The 22,702-nt window shown below is 54.3% G+C and overlaps 1 protein-coding gene across 3 annotated transcripts in view; it reads left to right on the top strand.

The window, feature by feature from the left end:
* Window positions 1–23: 23 nt before the first annotated feature.
* Window positions 24–22,702, top strand: part of VWCE (von Willebrand factor C and EGF domains) — a 37,429-nt gene continuing 14,750 nt past the window's right edge. For 2 of the 3 annotated variants that reach the window (XM_058526729.1, XM_058526728.1), the window contains exons 1-14: window positions 24–3,792; window positions 6,289–6,383; window positions 6,505–6,594; window positions 6,932–7,060; window positions 9,513–9,629; window positions 11,732–11,848; window positions 12,717–12,845; window positions 13,739–14,169; window positions 14,252–14,345; window positions 15,838–15,920; window positions 18,044–18,131; window positions 19,324–19,409; window positions 20,686–20,803; window positions 21,297–21,362. In XM_058526729.1, the coding sequence (XP_058382712.1) occupies window positions 3,683–3,792; window positions 6,289–6,383; window positions 6,505–6,594; window positions 6,932–7,060; window positions 9,513–9,629; window positions 11,732–11,848; window positions 12,717–12,845; window positions 13,739–14,169; window positions 14,252–14,345; window positions 15,838–15,920; window positions 18,044–18,131; window positions 19,324–19,409; window positions 20,686–20,803; window positions 21,297–21,362 (1,753 nt within the window). In that variant the 5' untranslated portion in view covers window positions 24–3,682. Of the gene's footprint in view, window positions 3,793–6,288; window positions 6,384–6,504; window positions 6,595–6,931; window positions 7,061–9,512; window positions 9,630–11,731; window positions 11,849–12,716; window positions 12,846–13,738; window positions 14,170–14,251; window positions 14,346–15,837; window positions 15,921–18,043; window positions 18,132–19,323; window positions 19,410–20,685; window positions 20,804–21,296; window positions 21,383–22,702 lie in introns of all 3 variants that reach the window. The other variant, XM_058526727.1, reaches the window with a different exon arrangement.

Here is a 22,702-nt window from a genome sequence, read left to right on the forward strand (position 1 = left end):
TGCCCAATTTCCTGCAAGCTTATTTCCCTCCTTTATGGTAGCTACTGCAGTCCCTTGTCCTTGCTGCTGGAACAGCTCTTCAAGCAGTGAAATGACGTCTGTACCTCTCCTTTGCCATGTGATCACTTTTGGTGGGATCCCAAGGATGATGGGTGTTAGGTTTTCGAAATTCAGTGGTCTTTGGTTGCCCTTGACTGTAGTCACCATTTGGTTCCCAGTTGCCTCTGTTAGTAACCTGCCGGGCCTGGGGGCTGCTTGGGCTGCCTTTCCTGACATCATTTTACAGCCAGATGTGTGCAACTTCCAGCCAGCTCATCCCCCAGGCGCTGCTCCTTGGCCATGGCAAGTAGCTCCTCATACACCTCCCGGCTTCCTGTTGCCACAGGCCCTTTGGGTTCTGATTTCATTTCCTCTGGTTTAATCAAGTAAACCTTTGGTGTGAAAATAGAGGAGGAGGGCACATTGGGGTTCACCCTCTGTCCAGCAAACAGAGCCTGTCTTCTTTCAGCTCAGTGGGTCCGTGTCAGCCCACAGTCCCACCAGTGGTCCAGTGGGAATAAAGCCTGCTCTGTCCTAACTGTGGAACAGGGTTGATCCTAGGCATATTGGCTGGCTCCTTTAAGACCAGCCTTTGATACAGTGTCAGGAAAATTGTGGTTTCAAGTTCAAACTGTGGTTTTGAGAGATTCTAGCTTAAAAGGAAAAGGGCAAGGAAGCATCTCTGCTTTGGGGGTCTTCTGGAGTAGGTCTCCTTCCGTGGAGGTGTTCTTGGTGTTTCATGACTGTTCTCTTTCCCTGACTCTCCTGGGATTTCTGAGGGTAGGGGATAAGGGTCTTAAGGGAAAAAATAATCAGCGTCTCTCAAAAACCACAGTTTGAACTTGAAACTCAACACTGTGATTTGAATTCTTCAAGTCATGGTTTGAATTGAAAAGGCCTGCCCCCATGCCAGAGACCAGCTTTAATGAGGCCGGCAAGCAACGGTCTCCAGATGGTGATTATTTAAAAAATTTAATCCTAGATGAGAGGATTGACTCTAAGGTGCAAAGGTCAGAAAGAGAATGGGGTGGGATGATTATTCTGGTGCTTTTTAGTGGTCTGACCTGCAGCCACGGAGACCTGCTACGTGGAGTAGAAGGTTATTACTTCAGAGGCTTCAGTCTCGACTTTGGAAGTTGGGGCGTCCCGGCAGGTTTTGTTTTCCTACAGTCTTGGGTATGTTCAGGATTGAGTTCTAGCAAGCCTTTGGACACTGACATTGTGCTGCCACACTCCCACACCCCCTCTTAAAAACCATTAATCCCCTCTCCAGGGGTGAAAGGTTGCCTTGGAGCTCTGCTACAGCCAGCTGGAGTGGCTCCTTGCCATGTAGGCGCTGACGAGCTCGCCTCACTCCAGGCCTCTGCACGAAGGGACCTTTGGGAGAATAATAGAAACACTGACTCATCCCATGACCGTTTGGAAGGGTCACAAGCCAACGGCCTTCTTTCCGCAGCCAACAACAACTCGGATCCTCCGCCCTCCGTGGAGGGTCCCTTTTGTTACTGAGGAGCCACAAGCCACAGAAGTGGGGAGGAAACACTGAGACACTGTACAAGGGATGTGCCCAAACCAGTTGTTGAAGAGGAGCAACATTAGGTTAGGGGTCCAAACTTGGAGAAGCCTTGGGGTCAAACAAACCATAAGATAAGAGAGAGCAAATAGCAAAAGCCAAACTAAAGAAGCAAACTTGCTATGAGGGGCAAGGTGAATGCCCTAAGGTCAAAGAATGTGAGGAAAGGAAAGAAATGCCAGGGGCCTCCGAGAAACTTGTTTCTTTAGAAATTCAGTAGGAATGTACTGCATGTTAAATACTACCCTCCTCCTGAGGGTGGATGAGGCTTTTCTTTCAGCACAAAGTTGCGCCTCAGCCATTCCTGCTGCTCACTGACCAACATGGCGCAAACCCTGCCAGAGTTACAGGGGCGAGATGGAGGGTTGGGGCTCCATAAAGCAGTAGAGTCCGAGGTGTGCTGGAGTGTGGGAGAAGGTGGCACGAGGTGTGGCAGGTGTGTAAAAGGAAACCTCTGTGTAAATGTGTTGAGAATTTGTGGGCGGCGTCCAGGGCCGGGAAGAAGGAGCACCTACTTGACATGGAGTGGTGGTCCTGGGAGGAACCATAAGGGCAGCGGTGCTACAGATTTTGTAGGCTCATGTGAAGGAAGGGCTTTATGTTTATCCCTATTTTTGAATAATTTAGGACTAGATTTCCCACTACGTGGACATTGAAGCGCTTTGTAAGTAACGGTGAGGGGGAGAAAGAAAGTGCACCTTTGGATGTTTGCGGCAAAAAGGAAAGATGTCCTAGGAGTCTGAGGGTCCTTAGGACTCAGAATGGCCATTCATCCTATGATACAGAATATTTTGGTAACCTACTTGCTGAGAATTTGTTGCTTAGCTTAGAAGATGGATCAAAACTAACAACGTGAGATGAATTTTTGAACATCTGCAAAAACTCAGCCACACAGGTTCAGATAAGGAGATGAGCTTAGCAGCTTGTGTTTTAATAACATAAAAACATGATTAACAAAATACACTTGAAGTTTTCCTTTCCTGTAAACTCTGTGTTATGAACTAACAGCATCATGGGGTTGCCCCAAAAGCCAAGTAATATTCGGCTGTGTTAATAAAAGTATGATGTCTGGAAGGAAGGAGGCAAGAGTGGCCCAGGCCACTCTTGGCACACCATGTTCATTTGTGGCCACCAGTGTTAAGGACCTCAGTGACAGGCTGGGTAGCCAGTGGGAGGGCAGCTGTGGAGGCAGAACCAAGAGAACGGGTTATTTAGCTGGGAGGTAAATATACTTCCTAACAAATGTAGTTATTCAAAGCTGGAGTGGGTAGTGAGTTCCTTATCCCTGGAGTGTAGAATTTGGTCATCCATTCAGCTTCCTCCCAGCTGGATGATCCTGATTTCCATCCACCACCTGCTTACGACTCTCCTGCCTACCAGTCTCAGACTGTGGCCTGGGGCAGCTGCAGAAAGGGGCCCAGAGAAGCTCGTGGGTTCAAGACCAGCTAGTACCCCCTGACCAGGGAGCACGTGACCCGCGCACCCAGGGTTAGGGTGCAGATCTGCTGGCAGGCTGGGGGCCGGCCTAGAAATGCCCAGTAGAGAAACGGCCCAGCGTCCCACCTTCTCGTGACAACACAGGCATCTCGGGCTCCACTGAGACCAGCAATGCCCGGGGCGCGCAGCCTCCAGCGCCAGCCTTCTTCCCCAAGTCTCTTTCCTCCCCGGGCCTCAGTCTGACGCCCACAGCCCTTCGCAGGAAGCCGACTCCCAAACCCCGGCAGGGGGTGTGGGCCGAGGGCGAAACCCCGCCCCTAGGGGTCCCTGATCTTTGCCCCCGCCCCGGGCTCCGCGCCTCCCCAAGAGGCCATCGGCGCGCGGGCGGCGCTGCCTTTTGTGCGTTGGCTTTGAGGTGCCAGAGACCACCCCCCAGCCGTCCGCCGCGTCCCGTCGCGGCCCCCGGCCCCTCCTCTCCGCGTCCCCAGCCCCCCTGCTCGGCTCCGCGTGCCAGCTCGGGGCTCGCTGGTTCGCTCCCCGCGGCGCCAGGAGGAGGGGCGAGGGGCCGCAGCCCCCTCCCCCGCGCGCGGCGCCGGAGCCCAGCTGAGCCGGGGGGACCCGCCGCCGCCGGTCATGTGGGCCGGACTGCTCCTCCGGGCTGCCTGCGTCGCGCTCCTGCTGCCGGGGGCCCTGGCCCGAGGCTACACCGGGAGAAAGCCGCCCGGGCACTTCGCGGCCGAGAGGTAAGCGCCCCGCGCCCCTCCCCTGCCCTGCCGCGGGAGCGCTACCGGCGTGGAGCGAGGACTCCCGGAGGGGCGCTCCGGAGCCGCCGGCAGGCGTGGGTCGGGGCTCCTCTCTGGGGCGCTGTCCGCGCGCGGTGCAGCGCAGAGGGTCCGGACAAAGAGACAGCAGCTTGTGCTCTGGGCGGGTGTCCGTTCTGCGCCCCTGGCTGAGGCTGTCCTGGTTAGGACCTGGAGGGGACAGAGATCAGGCGCTGGGTGAGCCCCTCTGAGACTGTCCTGGAGCGCGGACCCCTGGCGACGGGAGCCAGGGACGTGCCACCTGGTCTCCGGACCGGCTGGCTTTCGCTCGCGAACGTGCCTGTGGCTCTGCCTGGGCAGTGCCTGGCCTCCTCCGTGCCGGCTGGGGCTGGGGGCTTTCCCTGTGTCCAGGCTCTGCGCACGCCGTGGACCTTGGAACCGCCGGGGTCTCTCTAGGTTATGTTTCGGTTTCCGCCTGGGTGCGCGCGCGGAAGGGGGTGGGGTGTCTGCCCCTTTGCTCTTTCCCGATTGATGCCGCCCTCCCCTCGTGTCTCCTCCCGGCCGAGGCCAGGCTGCCGCGGGCCGAGCGCGTGTGTGCGTGATGCTCCGAGCGAGGGAACACGGTGTCAGCGGGCGGCCTGGCCCGCAGCCACGGCCTCGGGGGGCGCGCAGGGGGGCGGCCCCGCCAGGCTCGCAGCTCGCACGTGTGATCCGCAGCCGCCGCCAGTTCCTGCTCAGATCAGGCCCGGCTCCGTGGCGTTTCAGAGCCTTCCTGCCACCTGTCTCCCGGTCACCGCCTGTCCTAGGAGGCTCATTGGGGCGCTCTGGGGGGTGCTCGGCCCCTGCCCACCGTGGGCTCCACCAGCCTCCCGGGCATCCTCCCATCTGCCGCTTTGGTGGCACCCCTACCCCTTTCAGAGCCCCGTCTGAGGAGCAGGAGCTGCCGGCTCCTCCTTCCCAGGCTGCTGCCATAATCGCTCCAGAAAGGGCAGCGGGTGAGACATCACTGCCAGCCCCCTCCAGGGCCCCCTCTTCCTCTGTGATGACTTCAGAGAGGGAAAAGGCTCTCAGAGGCTCCAGGGACAGTTTTCTGCAGACGTTTCTGTACTGCCGCGTGCCCTGAGTTTCCCTTTCCAGAACAGTTGTCACACTTGACACAGATTATTCACCCCAAGAGTGGAGTGACTCTGTCTTTTCCATCCATGTCCCCAGTGCCTGCAGTGAGCCCGGCACATCGTTTGTGCTCTATAGATGCCTGACTGGCAGAATATTCCCATCAGCCCCCCGCACAGCGGTAGAACACAGTTGGGGAGGGTTTTCTTGTCACTATTCTGTTGCCAACATTCCCAGTTCAAACCAGGCTGGACTTCGTCACCCTCTGCCCAGCCCATCTCAGAACTGGTTCCAGTCACGGCTCTGTCTCCTTCCAGGCCTGTGCAGTGCTGTTCTCTCTGCCTGAAACACCCTCTCCCCTCCTCCACTCTCATCTGCTGCCCCTACCCCTCTCTGCTGCCCCAGCCTAGATACTGTCCTTCCAGGAACCACCCCCCCCACGCCCCTCCCTGGGGCTCCATAGCCTGTTTCGTTGTGGCATTTGTCACAATATGTTATCACTTGGTTCCTTGTCTGCCCAGCATCCCTTGAAGCTGGGGACAATGGCTTGTTCATGGCTGTACTGCTGTGCCTCGCCCAGCATTGGGCAAACTGGGTTCCCTTCACTCCTCTGGGCAGCTTGCTAGCACCCTCATCCCCTCCAGCTGGACAGTGACGTCTCTCCAGCCCCTCTGGGGCTGTCCTCCCACTTTGTTTCTTCCACTGGCTTCCCTTCTCAACCTTTCCCTCTACAGCCATTTATGGAGCACCTACTGTGTGCCGGGCACTGCTCTGGGTCCTGAGATGAACAAAAGATGAAGCCCTGGCCCTCAGGGAATGGTAGAGGGGACAGATGATGAACAAATCAACAAATTAATAAGTAATTTAATGTCCCAGGAGATGAGTGTTATGAAGAAGAATAAAGCAAAGTAAGAGTGAACAGAAGAGCCTCTCTGAGAAGGTGACATGAGCAGAGAGATCTGGGTAAAAGGAGGGAGTGAGCTGGGTGCGTGTCTGAGGAAGAACCTTCCTCATAAAGGGAACTACAAGTGCAAAGGCCCTGAGGCAGCCATCTCTGGGCTCTTCATCCATTGCAGCCTTTAAGGCCCCTCTCTCCTGGCCACTCTTTGCTCTGTGTTCATGTGGCAGGTATCTGTGGGAGGCTGGTGTCTGTTCCCTCATACCTTTGCCTTTGTCCTGCCTCCAGGAGAGACTATGTGGGTCATTTTTCTTTGGAAACTTCCCCCTGCTCCTCTGGGGGGTGGGGGTGTCTCGAGAACTGTTTGTTGACTAACTTACTGACCCCCTGGGAGGCTTTCACTGTCCTGTAGACCAATCCCTCCCCCTGGCACAGAACATGGGCAAGTGCTCTCTCCTCTCTTGCAGACGCCGGCTGGGCCCCCACGTCTGCCTCTCGGGGTTCGGGACTGGCTGCTGCCCTGGCTGGGCACCCTCCATGGGCAGTGGGCACTGCACCCTTCGTAAGTGCCTGTCCCCATGCCCCAAACATCCTCCATGGCAGGGCGCTCATTCCCCGGGCTGGCCTGAGGGGCAGATGGGGCGCCTCAGCCCCAACTCCCTCACCTGCATTTCTCCTCTCAGCCCTCTGCTCCTTTGGCTGCGGGAGTGGCATCTGCATTGCTCCCAACGTCTGCTCCTGCCAGGATGGAGAGCAAGGGGCCACCTGTCCAGGTAACCGGGGGCGGGCAATGGCTGATGGGAATAACTCAGTTAACCCTGAGATTCTGTGCCAGGCACTGGGCACTTGAGATGTGTCCTATCATATCCTCTTCAAACAACCCGATTAGGTAGGCATTCTCATTCCCAGTTTACAGATGAGGAAACTGAGGCACAGAGGGTAGCGTCTTGCCCAGGGTTACCTGGCTAGTAAGTGACAGAGCTGGATTTAAACTCAGGCCTGTTTGCCTCCAGAGCCACCTTCCCAACAGAATTTAGGAGGCGGCCTGGCCAGGTGGGGGCGGCTGGGACTTCTTGTGGCTCGATCTCACGTGTGCGGTGCCTGTTTTAGAAGCCCTCGGACCCTGCGGGGAGTACGGCTGTGATCTTACCTGTAACCACGGCGGCTGTCAGGAGGTGGCCCGAGTGTGCCCGGTGGGCTTCTCGATGACAGAGACAGCTGTCGGCATCAGGTGTACCGGTGAGAGAGCTGGGAGAAGTGGGGGAGGGGCAGGCGGGGATGCCGTGTCCTCCCTGTTGTGCCAGCGTGGTCCCCAGAGAGATGCAGGAGCTAAGCTGAGCCAGGACCAGCTCTGAAGTTTGAGAGTGGGCAGGGAGGCATGCCAACCAAAGAAATACATCCCTTCTGCTATTTCACAAATACTTACTGAACACCTCTTCTGGCCAGGAACTGAGCTAGGGGCTGGGGTTATGAGGGCGGGTGGTCGGTCCCTGCTGTCATTTTGCTTCCAAATATGGGGAAGGGAGACAAGTAAGGGCAATGATGGTCCCACATAATGGGGGACCCTTAAAGGGACCCATAAAGGCTCCCTTGGGAAAGTGACATTGGAGAGATGCCAGGAAAGTGAAACTCAATACTTATTTTGTGAAGCATTATTTGTTCGTGATTTTAAAAAGTTCCGACAGGCCAAGTCTGTCACCTTCCCCAGGGGCAGCCACTGTGACCAATTTCTTGCGTATCTTTCCACAGAGGTGAAAGCCTCTTTTTGAATTTTGACTTTGTAAAAATAATATTTCTTGGGGCCGGCCCGGTGGCGCAAGCGGTTGGGTGCGCGCGCTCCGCTGCGGCGGCCCGGGTTCGCTGGTTCGGACCCCGGGCGCGCACCGACGCACTGCTTTGGCAAGCCATGCTGTGGCGGCGTCCCATATAAAGTGGAGGAGGATGGGCACGGATGTTAGCCCAGGGCCACCTTCCTCGGCAAAAAAAGAGGAGGATTGGCGGATGTTAGCACAGGGCTGATCTCCTCACAAAAAAAAAAAAAAAAAAAAAAAAAAAATAATATTTCTTCCCCTGAACATAAAAGTAAAAAATAACTTATTTTGGAACATTTGGAAAGTAAAAGAAGGGCAGACAGGTGGAAATAAACATGCCCCAGAAGTCCCTACTTGTTACTAAAGTGAAGATGTTTGTTACTAAAATGAAGTTATTTTTCTGCCCTTTTCCCCGGGTGTGTCTGTTTTTGTGAGTGTGTGTACCTGTGTGTATCTGTGTGTTTTATAAAATCAGGATCGTACTTTATAGTTTTTGTTTCTTGTTTTTCTCGCTAAGCTTTATATTGTGAGCACAAAATAGACCTTACAACAGAATTTTTAACAGCTGCATCTATGGCGACTGTAATTTAAGTACCTAGCTTGCTGGCTAGCCCTCATTTAGCTTGTCTGCAGTGTTTCACTACTATAAATAATACTGCAATAAAGACGCTTCTTGTCAGCCTCTCTGATTATTCCCAGAAGGAGAACTATTGAGTCGAGGGTCTCACTAAAGGATTTTTGTTGCTCGGGCTCATTGTACCGTCCCCTTCAGGAAATTGAAGTAACTCATCCTCCCCTGAATGTCTGTCATGGGGAGTCCTTTCCACACACACACACATCTCATTGCAGAGGCAAACGGGACCAAGGAAAAGCCAGGGAACAATGTCAAAGCAAGCGCAGGGCAGGGGCCCCTGGCCACCGCCACGAGGGATCCCAGTGGGATGGGGTAGTCAGGGCGGGCTTCTTAGAGGTGGTGGGCATAGTCCCGAAGGGCTTGCCCATAGGAAGTGCGGGTAAGGAGAATGGAGGTGTCCAGCGGGCATTGGGGGGGCCAGGGGGATGCCGTGAAGCGAGGGGGGGGGGAGTTGTCTCCCAGCCCCCCTCACCTCACATGCCTGAACCTCCCTAAAGCACTACTTGGATCCAGTCACCCCACCCTGGGCAGAAGCCTTGGGGACTCCATTGTGCTCCACAGCCAATGCCCCCCACTGCCCCGAGAGGAACACGAGCTTCAACCAGACGGGGCCCAGGGCATTCCCTGTGCTTCCCAGAAGCCCCTCAGACTCTCTCCACTTGATGGCCCCCTCCTCCTGGTCCTCTAGCCCATCTCTCCTCCAGCACACGCCTGCTGTGGCCGGGCGTTCCCTGCTGGGGCACATATCACCCGCCCACGCGCTGGCCTCTCGTGGGTGTGTGTTGTGGCTCCCACATTATCAGACTGTAACCATCTGGAGAGTCAGCGCCGGGGCTTAGTCACATTTGTGTCTTCAGTGGCCCCCCTCCAGGTCTGCTGCACACAGGCGGTGCTCAACGAACATTTAAGGGACTTAAATCAGCCTTCCTGTCCACTCCTCTCTGCCCTTTTGGGGTTGCTCTGTAGGTGGGGCCGTAGGATTGGTCTGTTTCAGCATCCTCTCTGTCATCTGGTCTGCGTGGGTCAAAAAGGAGGGGCCTGGCCCCTCAGCCTCTTCTTTCTGGGGGTTTCCTCATAACCAGATGACTTTCCTGGTGCCTGCTCTTTCTTCCTGGGGTGAGGGGGTGGTTCCACCCTGCTGAGGGCAGGCCCGGTGTGGGCACGGGGTCCTCATGGGGTAGATCTTCCCCCTGCACCCCAACCATGTTCAAAGTGGGCTGTGCAAGGGTGTTTTCTCTTTCCCCAGACATCGACGAATGTTTAAGCTCCTCTTGCGAGGGCCACTGCGTGAACACAGAAGGCGGGTTTGTGTGCGAGTGTGGGCCGGGCATGCAGCTGTCTGCCGACCGCCACAGCTGCCAAGGTGAGCAGCTCAGGGAGGGGAATGATGATGCTGTCACCACTGCTGCTGGGCTCTGAAGTGGCACGCACGGCCCCGCCAGGCCCAACGTGTGCTCTCCATGCATTATTGCATTCCACCTTCTCCACGGTCCTCTGAGAGAGACACTTGTTATCATCCTCACTTGACTGATGAGGAAACTGAGGCTTGCCCAAGGCTGTTCCATGCGTAAGAGCTGGAGTCAGCTTGAATCCCGGCATGTCTGACTCTAGGGTCCTTGCTCTGCACCACGACTCACTAGAAACTGCTGCTGCCTTTCTTGCAGGGTGGAGGGATGGGGATGAAGGGGAGGCCTGGGAGAGCGAGGGGCAGGGCGGAGCAGACTAGCTGGAGGGAGGAGGCTGTGGAAAGGAGGGAGGGCTGAGAGGGACCAGGCTGTGAGCAGGTCCAGGGCGGCAGGGGGCCTGTGGGAGAGGCTTGTCGTGCTGGAGTCATTCATTCAGTGATCTGTTTGTTCCATCTGCCCGGTGCTGGGCCAGGATCTGGAGACACACGGTGAGTTAGAAAACGTCCTGCCTTCCAGCTCCCCAGTCCGGTGGGGAAGGAAAGAGCGAGGTCGAGGCGAGGGATAAATGCTGTGGGAACCCAGGGAAGAGAAGGAATCTCTCCTTCTGAGTGAGTGGGATGAGAGAGACCTTTTATAATAATTACTCATTCTTTAAAGATGACTTATATTTACAGAAGTTACATAAGGAAACATTCTCTCTTTAATAAGGCAGCTAACACAGAAGCTCCTCTTGATACTGTGGCATTATTTTTTATGTGTTTGAAATTTTCATAATATTTTCAAATGTCATGGCACTAGCCCCGGGCCCTCTCTCCCATCCCCAGCCTCTGCTCTCTTTAGGGAATAACCCTGCTGTCTTAGTCTGCTCTGGCTACGATAACAAAATACCACAGCCTGGGTGGCTTCAACAACTGTTTATTCTCACGGTTCTGGAGGCTGGGAGGTCCAAGATGAAGGTGCTGGGAGATTCAGTCACTGGTGAGGGCTCTCTTCCTGGCGTGCAGACAGCTGCCTTCTCACTGTGTCCTCACATGATGGAGAGAAAGAGAGCAAGCATTCTGGTGGCTCTTGTTATAGGGGCACCAATTCCGTCACGAGGGCCAAACCCTCATGACCTCATCTAAACCTCGTTACCTCCCAAAAGTCCCATCTCCAAATACCATCACATTGGGGGTTAGGACTTCAACACATGAATTTGAGGGGAACACACTTCATCCATAGCACTTGGTTATCAATCTGATGAGTGCCCTGCCTGCCTTTCCCCAGTGTGTGTACACACATATGCACGTACAGAGATATGATAATAAGAGATGAGCAGCTCACAGTCCCTGAACTCCTGTGTTCCAGGCACTGTGCTAAGCACTTTACATGCATTTTCTCATTTCATCCTCAAAATTATCCTATGAAGTTGGTACTGTTGATTTCCATTTTCCTGATAGGGACACTGAGGCTTAAAGAAATTAAATAACTTGCTGAAGATCATCTTAGAGCTGGGATTTGAACCCAATCCTTCCTCTGCTTGCTTTTTTTCCCCTCAACAATCTGTTTTGAAGATCTCTCCATATCGAGGTGTTTTAAACAGACCTGCCTTGTTCTTTTTTAACTGCTGTGTGGTACTTTGCTGTGCAAATATCCCATAGTTTACTAAATTGTCTCTTATCAGTGAACATGTAGATTATTTCCAGATTTTCAGAATTTTAAACAACAGCGTGGGGAAGCTTTGACAGAGGAGTTGCTGTAGAAGCTGAGTTTTGAGGACTGAGTGGGAGTTTTGCAGCCAGACAAGACAGGAAGGTATTCCAGGCAGACAGGGGAACATGGCGTAAGAGCGTGGTGCATTTGGAAGATGGCAAGAATTTAAGGCAGAGCAAAGGTGAGGGGCAGGGAAGGAGGTGGAAAGGCAGCCCAGGGCTCATGAGCTCTGGTGCAGAGCAGGGTTAAGATGGTTCCCCACTGCCCTGAGTGGGGTAGGAGATGGTGATGAGAGAGGAAGAGGGGACCACATATTTCCAAAACTCCGTGTGGAAATGAGCTCCAGCCTTGTCCTGTTCCCTTCCAGACACTGACGAATGCCTCGGGACTCCCTGTCAGCAGAGATGTAAAAACAGCATCGGCAGCTACAGGTGTTCCTGTAGAACAGGCTTCCATCTGCACGGCAACCGGCACTCCTGTGTAGGTAAGGTCCCCAGGATCCTGTTGTCTTTGCGCTTAGGCTGCCAATCAGGAAGATGGACAGAGTGAGCCCAGGGACAGGGAAAGGTTAGCAGTCTGGACCTCCTGGTCTCCTGGAGCCTGCAAATGCCTGAGCCTTTGCTCAGAGGCTGCCTTTCCCTGGGGTTGGCGTGGCTGCTCATGGAAGACCCTGTCTTGGAGTTTTCCAGGCCACATGCCACCTTCATCCTGTTATGTTTCTCTTCCAGCCCTCTCCCAGATACACCCCAAGGATTCCCCTCTGCTTACCCATTTTATTGGCTGCCTTTGCTCCCCTTGGTAAATAAAGCACGTTATGTCTTGGTTCCTCTGGTTTAGAAGGAGACCCCTGTTTTCTCAGCCCATTAGCAGAAATTTCCAGAAAGGGACTGGCATGTTTGGCTTGACCTTGGCTCATGGGTTGAAGGTGGGGTCCCAGGGGCCTGAAAAAAGACCTTGTTCTAGCGGAGTTCGGGGTTTGTCCTGAAGCCTACCTCGAGCAGTGCAGCGATGTCTGAGACTTTTTCAGAAGGGCCTCACCACCTGACACTTGACCCTTGGTGTGGTGGAAGATTTGGAGATGAGATTCCCAGCGGGCCTCATCCCCACCAGCCAGCACTTAATCATTGCTGCATAGTGCTGGGGAATGAGTCACTGGTGCATCCATTAAATGCCTACTGGATGTATGAACCTCCCAAGGGGACCAGCACTAGGTTTCAGCTCCACTCCCAGACATGCGAGTCACATCCCACACCCTGGGGCAGGGAGACTCCCGCAGCCTTTTGGGCTAAGGGATGGAGGAGGGGCTCGGTAGCCTCGACTAGGCAGCTGTTGGCAGCGAGGCTCTCCTGCAGATGTAAACGAGTGTCGGAGGCCACTGGAGAGGCGAGTCTGTCACCATTCCTGCCATAACACCGTGGGCAGCTTCCTGTGCACATGCCGACCCGGCTTCAGGCTCCGAGCTGACCGCGTGTCCTGTGAAGGTGAGCATCCAGCCCCGCCCACCTGGGTCCCGGCCCCGCCCTCCCAGCGCTGGGCCCCGCCCTCCCAGGTCCCGGCCTCGCCCTCCCAGCTCCAGGCCCTATCCCTGGTGCCAGGCCTCGCCTCCTGCCTATCCGCCCAGCTCCTCCCCGCCCTCGCGCCGGGCCACGCCTCCTCAGTCCCAAGCCCCCCCCACAAAGCACAGGGCACCGCCCTCTGCCCGGGCCCCGCCCACCAAGCGCCGGGCCCCTTTCCTTCACCCACTCTTTTCGATCCGTGTTATTTCCAACGCTTCACTTTCTTCCTGGCTTCCTCCTCTCACTTCTTTATCCATTCTTCCTCCCTTTGCAATTAACTGTTTCCCTAGCCCTTCTGTTTTTCCCCAAATGGTAAAAGGAAAAAAAAATGATAGAGGAGCGTGTGACATAGGACTCCCAGTAACCTGGCTCCCTGACACCACTTTGGACAGCGTGGTGTCAGATCACTCTGCCATACTCTAACAGCGTGCCTGTAAACATACGCATAATGTCATATAAATACTGAAGGTGCGCTTTCTAGTCCGTGGCGATGGCGAGTTTTCTCTGGGCTGCTGCTTCATCCCGAGCCTCAGCATCCTCTCCTGGGAAGCCACATCTGGGTGGGGGAGCAGGTGTCACACTTCCAACTTGCAACCTTTGACCTCGTTTGGTACTTTTCCCTCAATCTTCTTATGTGATGGTCCCCACAGCCCCAGCAGTTTAGGGTGGAAATGGTGGTTTTAGACCCATTCTGTTGATGAAGAGACCAGCCCAGAGACATTCAGTGACTTGCGGTGGTGGAGCTGAGCCTAGGCCCCCAGAACCTTGCCTCCTGCTCCTGCTGCTGCCCTCGAGAGACCCCTGTGCTTCCTTTTCAGCTTTCCCGAAAGCAGTGCTGGCCCCGTCCGCCATCCTGCAGCCCCTGCAGTACCCGCCCGAGATGCTCCTGCTGCTTCCAGAGGCCGGCCGGCCTGCCCTCTCCCCAGGACACAGCCCTCCTTCCAGGGCTCCAGGGCCCCCAGGCGGAGTCAGGACCATCCGCCCGCCCTCTCCCACCCCTGCATCACCCACATCCTCTCCTTCCGCCCCGACGGGGCTGCTGTCCACCCCAGTGCCTAGTGCCTCCCGGATGGGGACCCTCAGACCTCCCTCACAACTCCAGGAGAAGGCAGTGGTGACCCCTTCCTTGCCCAGGGGCCCCGTGGCCACGCGGCTGGCACCAGGGCCCTCTGCCTGCTGGCACCTGGGAGCCATGTATGAGTCAGGGAGCCGCTGGACAGAGCCTGGGTGTTCCCAGTGCTGGTGTGAGGTGGGTGTGAGGGGTCCTCGGGGCTGCCCTGGTCTGGTGTCTGGGGCCTTGTGGTGGCCGAAACGCCTGCTTGTGCTTCCAGGACGGGGAGGTGACTTGTGAAAGGGTGACCTGTGAAGCTGCTTGTTCCCACCCGATTCCCTCCGGAGATGGAGGGTGCTGCCCATCATGTACAGGTGGGAGCTGGTCCGGGGAAGGCTGGGAGTTCCCCACATGGTCCTGCCTCTTCCCTTCCCCAGCTGTTCTGCAGCTGAAAGGCTGTTCTCCAGTTTCCATGTACGTTAGAATCACCTGAAGGGTGATCCCTGGGCCCTGCCCCCCAGAACTTCTGATTTAACAGGTGTGGGGCAGGGCCTGGAAATTTGCATTTCTAACAAGTTCCCAGGGGATGCTGATGCTGCTGGTCTGGGGACCATACTTTGAGAACCACTGGTCTATCCTCTGCTATCCCTCAAGGGGAGCTTTTTGTCTTCGGAGGATCCTTTTTGAGCTTCATTCGTTCATTCATTCATTTATTAAATCCCCTGATGAGTTTCTCCAAATCTACTCTGCAGTCTCCTTCCCCTGCCGCAATTTGCTTCCTACCACCCAAAGAGTAATCCTTTGTAAACTCTGTCCCCTTTCTAATTCCCTCCCACAATCTGCTTACAGTTTTTCATTTGCTTCCCATTGCTGTTAGATAAAGACCCCACATCTTAACAAGTTCTTCAACAGACCTCCTCAAAACCACGCTGCTCATGAATTGCTGGGAATCTTCTTAAAATGCAGATTCTTGGGTCGTCTGGGTGGCATAGTGGTTGGGTTCTCACGCTCCGCTTCGGCGGCCTGGGGTTCACAGGTTCAGATCCCAGGCGCAGACCTACGCACTGCTTATCAAGCCATGCTGTGGCAGGCGTCCCACATATAAAGTAGAGGAAGATGGGCATAGATGTTGGCCCAGGGCCAATCTTCCTCAGCAAAAAGAGGAGGATTGGCAACAGATGTTAGCTCAGGGCTAATCTTCCTCACACACACACAAAAAATTGCAGATTCTCATTCAGTAGAAGTGGGGCAGGGGCCTGGGCTTCTGCTTTTCTATGAAGCCCTTGGCGATGAGATGCCGAGGTTGCTGAACTTTGAGCAGCAGTGAAAAAGTCTTCCTAAGTGTCGGAATGAAACTGCACTTGTTGATTTTCTTAATGATGATTGTGACCTTTAACAGTGTCCCTCCTATGTACTGGGCCCTGAATGTAAAGTTCTGAGTGCTTTACCTCTGAAGTTGTGGCTCCTTCCAGGTCCCCTGCAGGGCACATGGTGGTTTTTCCATTTTACAGTAAAGATAACTGAGTCCCAGAGAGGTTAAGTGACATGTCCAAGGTCACTCAGGTAATTGAACGGGCAGGCCAGGTTCTGAACCCGGGGCTGCCTTTCCTGCCTTATGGGAATAAAATGCAGGCTCTCCACAGAGTTCTGGGTCTATCAGACATGCATGAACCCTCCTGGGGCATCCTATGCCAGGTGTCTCCTGGTAATTCTCCAGGGGTCCTAGGACCACACAATTCTGGGTACCTGGCATCCAGGCCAGTGAGAGAAGGTTCCAGGTACATTATGCCTGGAAAAGTAATGAGACCTCAAGTTTCCTCTGCTTTGAAGAGGTCTGATGCCTTCACTCCTGTTTGTGTTTCAAAGGCTGTTTTCACAGTGGTGTCATCCGAGCCGAAGGGGACGTGTTTTCACCTCCCAACGAGAACTGCACCGTCTGTGTCTGCCTGGTGAGTATCCCAGGATCCCCGAAGCCTCAGGGGTGTTTTCTTAACCTTTGGAGGTTTTAGAGGAAGGGGGAAAGACCGGGTGTTAAAGGTGAGCCTGTTGAATGGAGGGAGAGTTCTCAGGTTGTGGATTTTGGTCAGAACCTGTCGGATTGAAAAGTGTGGGGGAGATGTGAACCCTTTAGGTCTGTGGAGTCAGGGAAGCTTCTGCTGAGCAGAAAGGAGCCAACAGGCAGACAGGGTCCATTTGTCTGGGAAGGGGAGTGGATGAAACTCCTTCGGAAACTTCTCACCAGGGAGGCCGTTTTTCTCTCCAGGCCAAATATTTGCCAGCACAACAAAGGTACCCACACTTGGGAGGGAGAGGGCTCATTACCAGATTCAGCTTGTTAAGAGTGTTTTGCTTTAGGGGCCGGCCCGGTGGCACAAGCGGTTAAGTGTGTGCGCTCCGCTGCGGCGGCCCGGGGTTCGCCGGTTCAGATCCCGGGCGCGCACCGACGCACTGCTTGGCAAGCCACGCTGTGGCGGCCTCTCATATAAAGTGGAGGAAGGTGGGCACGGATGTCAGCCTAGAGCCAGTCTTCCTCAGCAAAAAAAGAGGAGGATTGGCAGATGTTAGCACAGGGCTGATCTCCTCACAAAAAAAAAAGAGTGTTTTGCTTTAGTTTCCTCCTTTCAATCTTTCCTTTTGCTTTCATTCCTCCAAGAATAGTTATTGAGCACCTACTATGTGCCAGATGCTGTCACAGGGATTCGGTTATGAGCACCCAGGGTGTACCCGACACAGGCTTGGTGCTTTTCATCTCTTTCCTCCTCCGAGGCTCCTGGCAGCTATTCAGGGTTGGCTTTATGGTCCCTACTCTACACGTGAAAAGACTGAGGCTGGGACGTGGCAGAGCTGGGATTTGAGCCGAGGTCTGTCTGCATCCAGAGCCCGGACTCTGTCCACTGCCACCCTCTGGCCATCTTTAGAAGCAGCCCCTGGGGGCCGGCCCCGTGGCTTAGCGGTTAAGTGCGCGTGCTCCGCTACTGGCGGCCCGGGTTCGGATCCCGGGCGCGCACCGACGCACCGCTTCTCTAGCCATGCTGAGGCTGCGTCCCACATACAGCAACTAGAAGGATGTGCAACTATGATGTACAACTATCTACTGGGGCTTTGGGGCAAAAAAAAAAAAAAAAAAATGGAGGAGGATTGGCAATAGATGTTAGCTCAGGGCCACTCTTCCTCAGCAAAAAGAGGGGGATTAGCATGGATGTTAGCTCAGGGCTGATCTTCCTCACACACACACACAAAAAGCAGCCCCTGGTCTGGCAGTGATGGCAGAAGCTGCAGTGTAAGATGGCCCCGGGGTGGGGTGAGGTGGGGAGGGGGCGTCTTGTAGACAGCCGCCACCACCTTTCGTTGAGCGCTTCCTGTGTGCCACACACGTGCAGTGGCCCAATGCTGTCGTGGATAATCTCATTTCACATAATCCTCAGCAACCCCTGACAGAGGCACTGTTTCCAGCTCTTCTCACAGATAGGGAGACCGAGGCTCAGAGAGGTGCTGTACTTGGCCCAAAGTCACACGACTTGTTAGTGGAGGAGCAGATGCTGGAATTCAGATCTGGCTGGCTCCAAAGCCAGGAGCTTTTTGGTCTTAATTTCAAATTTTTTAAATGTAGTTTTAAATTTAATTTTTGGAATAGCCAATATAGTCACCTGGTTCAAAATGGAGATGCGCAGGAAGGTGTCTCTGGTGGAGTAACCTCTGTTCTTTGCTGCTCGGCATCCTTCCAGAACTTCCATAGGCCGTGGAAGGGGATGCTATGGAAGGCTAGGCACGTCTATTTTCACAAGGAAGGAAGCATGCTCTGCTCTCTGGTCTGCCCCTCGTTGTGGAAAAGGGGATGTTCTAAACCACACCATAGTAAACGCCGGACATGGTCCCTGCAGGCTGTCCTTGTGACCTCGGTGGCATTTAAAGGTTTTGGAGGGCTTCCGTTAGCATGCTTTCAGGTTGGACAGGAAACCTGAGGTGTGATGTGAAACAGGGAATCAGCTGGTTCCTGATGGGCCTGAAGGGCCGTGGAGCCTGGTTCTTCCCCTTACCCTCCCCGCCCCCCCACCTTCTCTCCCCTACTCAGGCTGGAAATGTGTCCTGCATCTCCCCCGAGTGTCCTCCTGGCCCCTGTCAGTCCTCCCCGAGGTCAGATTGCTGTACTTGTGTTCCAGGTAAGTGACTCCTCGGTGGGGGGAGGATGGAGGAATTTAGCTATTTTTGTCTTTTGGGGAGGGTTGCCTTTTGGGGGGCACGATGCATGGAGGAGAGAGGAAGGAGATTGATTTCTGCTTTAGAAACTCAGATCAAGGGAAGCATTTCAAAGTGCCATTTTAATTGAGCACCTACTGTGTGCACAGTGATTTGGATGCTAGACTGGGCTCACAGCCCGGCCTGCCTCCTACCCCGGGAGGCACCTTCAGTGCAGTCAGGAAGTGGTTAGAGTCCACCCTTGGCATTGCTTTGTCTGGGCAGTCTGGGAGGGGGTCTCCCCTTCCCCACTAATGAGTTGGTCCTTTGTTAAAAGTGTGGTTCTCTGTCCTGGGATGACCTCATCACCATTACGAATATTCCCTGCCGGCTCTGTGCCTGCTGTGTGGGGCGCTTGCCAGCCCTTGATCTCATTGAATCCGTCTAGCATAGCCCCGAGGGAGCACTTTTCATAGCCCCATTTTATAGATGAAAAAACTGAGGCTCAGAGAGGTCAAGTCACTGCCCCAAGACACACATCCAGTTAGTAAAGGAGCAGAACTTGATCTCAAGTCTACCTGGTTTCAAAGCTGGTGTTCTTTTTAAATATTTTTTTCTTAACTTTGAAATGTCATGTTATTTTGAATTAAAATATTTTTTGAATAGGCTGCATAGTTCCTAGGAAGTAGGAACTGTTACAACCCATTGTATAGACGAGAAGACTGAGGGCTAGAGAGCTTAAGTATCTTAAAGTCACTCTTTAGTGAGCATATAGCTGAGGTTTGAACCCAGGGCAGTGTGACCAAAGCCAGGTAGGCCTGGGCAGGTTTTCAGGCTGTTTTTACCAGTGGGGGGATTTTCGGATGAGAGGCTGTCACTGAATCCTCCAGAGGATGGCATCCTTCTCAGACCTTGTCCGAGGTGTCGGGCTTCTCCTGCCTTTTTGGCTAAGGATCTTATTTTGTGTATGATTCATTCTCCATCAGTTTTTAAGTGATGGCATCTTTTTGTTGGGGGCTTGGACGGGGGAAGTGAGTGGGTTCTTGGGTGTGGGGCGTGCCTTGGAGGGTTGTGGGAATGTTAGCTTCCCAAGGGTCCCCCCACCCATTTGTTCCCCTTTTTCTTTAGCTGCCTCAGCCCAAAGACCCTGAGCTGCTCTCCTTTTCTCCTCTGCAGTGAGGTGCTATTTCCATGGCCGGTGGTATGCGGACGGGGCTGTGTTCAGTGGGGGTGGTGACGAGTGTACCACCTGCGTCTGCCAGGTAGGGGGCTGAATGGGTGGGTGACAGGGAGGAGGCAGGGCTCAGGACTTTCCCAGGATTCCTTGACCAGGAGAGGAGCTGCCACACAGCAAAAGGGAGACTGAGGGAACAGAGGGACTAAAGGGGCTTGCCTTCACCAAGGCCTTCCCACAGTCTCCTTGAAGTTCATTCTTCAGCAGTGCTATTTATAGAGCACCTACTGTGTGCCTGGAGCAATGCTGCGTGCTGGGGACATGGCTAAGCACAGGACAGCCCCAGTCCCCTCTGTCAGGGGGCCCACAGCCTAGGTGGGCGATGAACAGGTGACCGGGGCTCCTAACCAGACTGTAGGCTGCAGGGAAGGCTTCTTGGAGGGAGGGATGCTAAGTCGAGACCTGAAAGGTGACTTGGACTAATCAGGTGAGGAGCTGGGGCAAGTGTGCCTGGCAGAGGGCACTGCATGAGCAGAAGGATGGAGGTGAGAGAGAGCACGGCGTGTTCTGAGGCCTGAAGATGTCCATTCTGGCTGGAGCACAGAACGCGGGAGAGACTGGAGTCGAGGCAAGAGATGAGGCTGCAGGCAGGGATCACATCTGGGTTGGGTTCTGAGAGTCTGGGGTGGGATTCTTGTGTAAGTGATTTTCCAAGGGAGTGCTCTCAGGAGAAACTGGCGAGGGGAGAAGGACAGGCAGGGGAAGGAGAAGATGGGGTCCCCGGCTGATCCCACGGGAGCTTGGGAGTATGAGTTGCCCGGCAGAGATGGGCATGTCCAGAGGCCAGGGAGCTAGGCTCTTACATCTCCCGGCACATCAGCTGTCCTTGCTCCCCAGGGAGTGGGGGGGTGAAGGAACTATCCAGGCACCTGGAGGACAGCGAAGGGCAGTATTTAGGGGAAGGGGTCTGTGGGGGCGACAGCCTCTGCCTCAGATTCAGTCATGAAGGGCTTTGCCAGCCAGGCAGAGGACTTTGGACGTGGCAGAGCTACGGAAGGGTTTTAAGTGGTGGATGATGCAATCAGATTGGTGCATGAGAAAGTTCTGTGGCTGCAGAGTGCCAGTAGATTGGAGTGAGAGCAGGAAGCTGGTGCACAAGTGCTGGGAGGAGGTGCTGGAGGCTACAGCTAGGGCAGGCCAGGACCCTCCAGGCAAACAGCCAGCATGTTCCCAGGACCGTCTCCCAGCCTCACCCCAGCCCCCAGGGAAAGACTCGCCCTTTCTCCCCGTCCTGCTGATTTCTTTGTCACTTTTAGGAGGGTGATGGAGCCCTCCCTGGTTCATGCCCCTTTGCTCTCTTCCAGAATGGGGAGGTAGAATGTTCCTTCACGCCGTGTCCAGAACTGGATTGCCCCCGCGAGGAGTGGTGGCTGGGCCCTGGACAGTGCTGCTTCAGCTGCAGGGAGCCCACGCCCATGACAGGTGAGGGCTGCCCCGCCCTGCCTCCCAGGGCTGCACCCGACCCGAGGCCTGGGTGCCTGTGAGGAGGGAGGCTGAGCTTCAGCCACCGAGACTGTTAGTGTGTGTGTGTGTCGGTAAGCGTATTTGTGTGTGAGTGCTATCTGTGTGTATGTGCATGTGTATCTGTGTGTGTCTGTGTGTGCATGGTTTCTGTGTGTGTGAATGCGTGTGTTTGTGGGTGTGTATGTAAGTGTACGTTTGTGTGAATATGCTTGTGTATGCCAGGTGCTTCTTTGGCGGGAAAATTCACTAAACGAGGGAGCCAGGCTGGCAGCTGTGGGTAGCCCCTGGGTCCAGCAGGTGGTTGCATGTACAGCCTGGGAGCCGTCTACACAGCATGAGTAGGCAGAGGCGTCTGTCCTTGGTGGGGCTGTGCTGTAGTCCTGTGGCCATTCAGTGCCCTCCTCAGCACTTTTCCCTACTCGTCCTTTCTCCCCCTCTGTCCCCTGGCCAGGCTGCTCTCTTGACGACAACGGGGTCGAGTTTCCCATTGGACAGATCTGGTCTCCTGGTGATCCCTGTGAGTTATGCATCTGCCAGGTGAATGACAACCTGCGCGCCTTCAGCTGCTTTCTTGGCTGTGCCCCCGCCACGCCTCACCCCGACGAGGCCCCTCCACCCTGATGGGGGCCCTCCCGGGCCAGCATCCCTGCCCCTCCCGAAGCTGGGCCGCCTCAGGCCTGCCCTCAGTCTCCCTCCCGTGCTATCAGGTTCCATTTTTACAGAAAGGCTCGGGACCCTGTTTATTCTGTCCTCGGTAGATTTTTCAGGACATCAGAGCTTGGCAGGCTGCCTTAAGAACTGTGCTTGTGCAGAGGGAGCTGATGGTAAAAGGAGATGGCATCAGGAGTCCTAACAGCAGATTTTCCCCAGGCACGGATAACTGTGGGGACTGGGGCAGCCGAGGTCCAGTTGTTCAGGCCTTTTCTGTGAAATTGCAGTGTTTCCTTCATTAACATGAATCGTGTGACCTCATCTCATGATAAACGTATAAGGAGAGGGTGCGTGAGTTTTAGAGTCAGATTGACAGGAATGCAAACACAGCTACTTATCAAGAAACACAATCATTTTAGCTCATTGTTTAAGTACACGTTGGCTTTCCTTTCTACGTTCATGTGTCGCATAATGACATTTCGGTCAGTGATGGACCGCATATATGATGGTGGTCCCATAAGATTAGTGCCATATAGTCTAGGTGTGTAGTAGGCTATGCCATGTAGGTTTCTGTAAGTACCATAGAGGATGAAGAAATTTTCCTCTACCCTTCTAGGTTCTTCTGGTTGGTCTAAGAATTAAATTGACATGAGACAGATTACCAGGAGAAAAACAAACAAAAGTTTAATAACAGTCATACATGGGAGAAACCCAGGAAAACCGGGTAACTCGCCAGAATGGTCAAAGCCCTCACCTTAAATACCATCCTCAGCTAAAGACAAAAGAAGATGTTGCAGGTGGAGAGAGTCAGGGACTTCAAAGGGAAGGAAGGCAATCCACAGGCAGGTGAAAAGAAGCGACGTTTGGATAACAAGTGTTTGGCCACACAGAAACAGAAGTACACAGCGGGGAACCCAACCAACAGGCTTTTCTAGATTTCTCCCTGTCTGCCACCTAGTTCATGTTATGCTAAGGTGATAGCTCACTTCCCGAGACAGGGTTTTTTATCTGAATTCTTTTAGGCAGCTCAGAGGGAGGTAACAAGAAAAACTTTCTGAGTCTTTTGTTTCTTAACAATCATCAGCCTAAAATAATCTTCATGTTAAAGGGACACATTTTGGGGTGGCAAATTTTGTTCCCCTTCACTATACTCTGTCGTGTTCGCATAATGATGAAATCGCCTAATGATGCATTTCTCAGCATGTA

This window comes from Diceros bicornis, chromosome 31 (assembly GCF_020826845.1).
Source record: "Diceros bicornis minor isolate mBicDic1 chromosome 31, mDicBic1.mat.cur, whole genome shotgun sequence".
NCBI classification, from domain to species: Eukaryota; Metazoa; Chordata; class Mammalia; order Perissodactyla; family Rhinocerotidae; genus Diceros; species Diceros bicornis.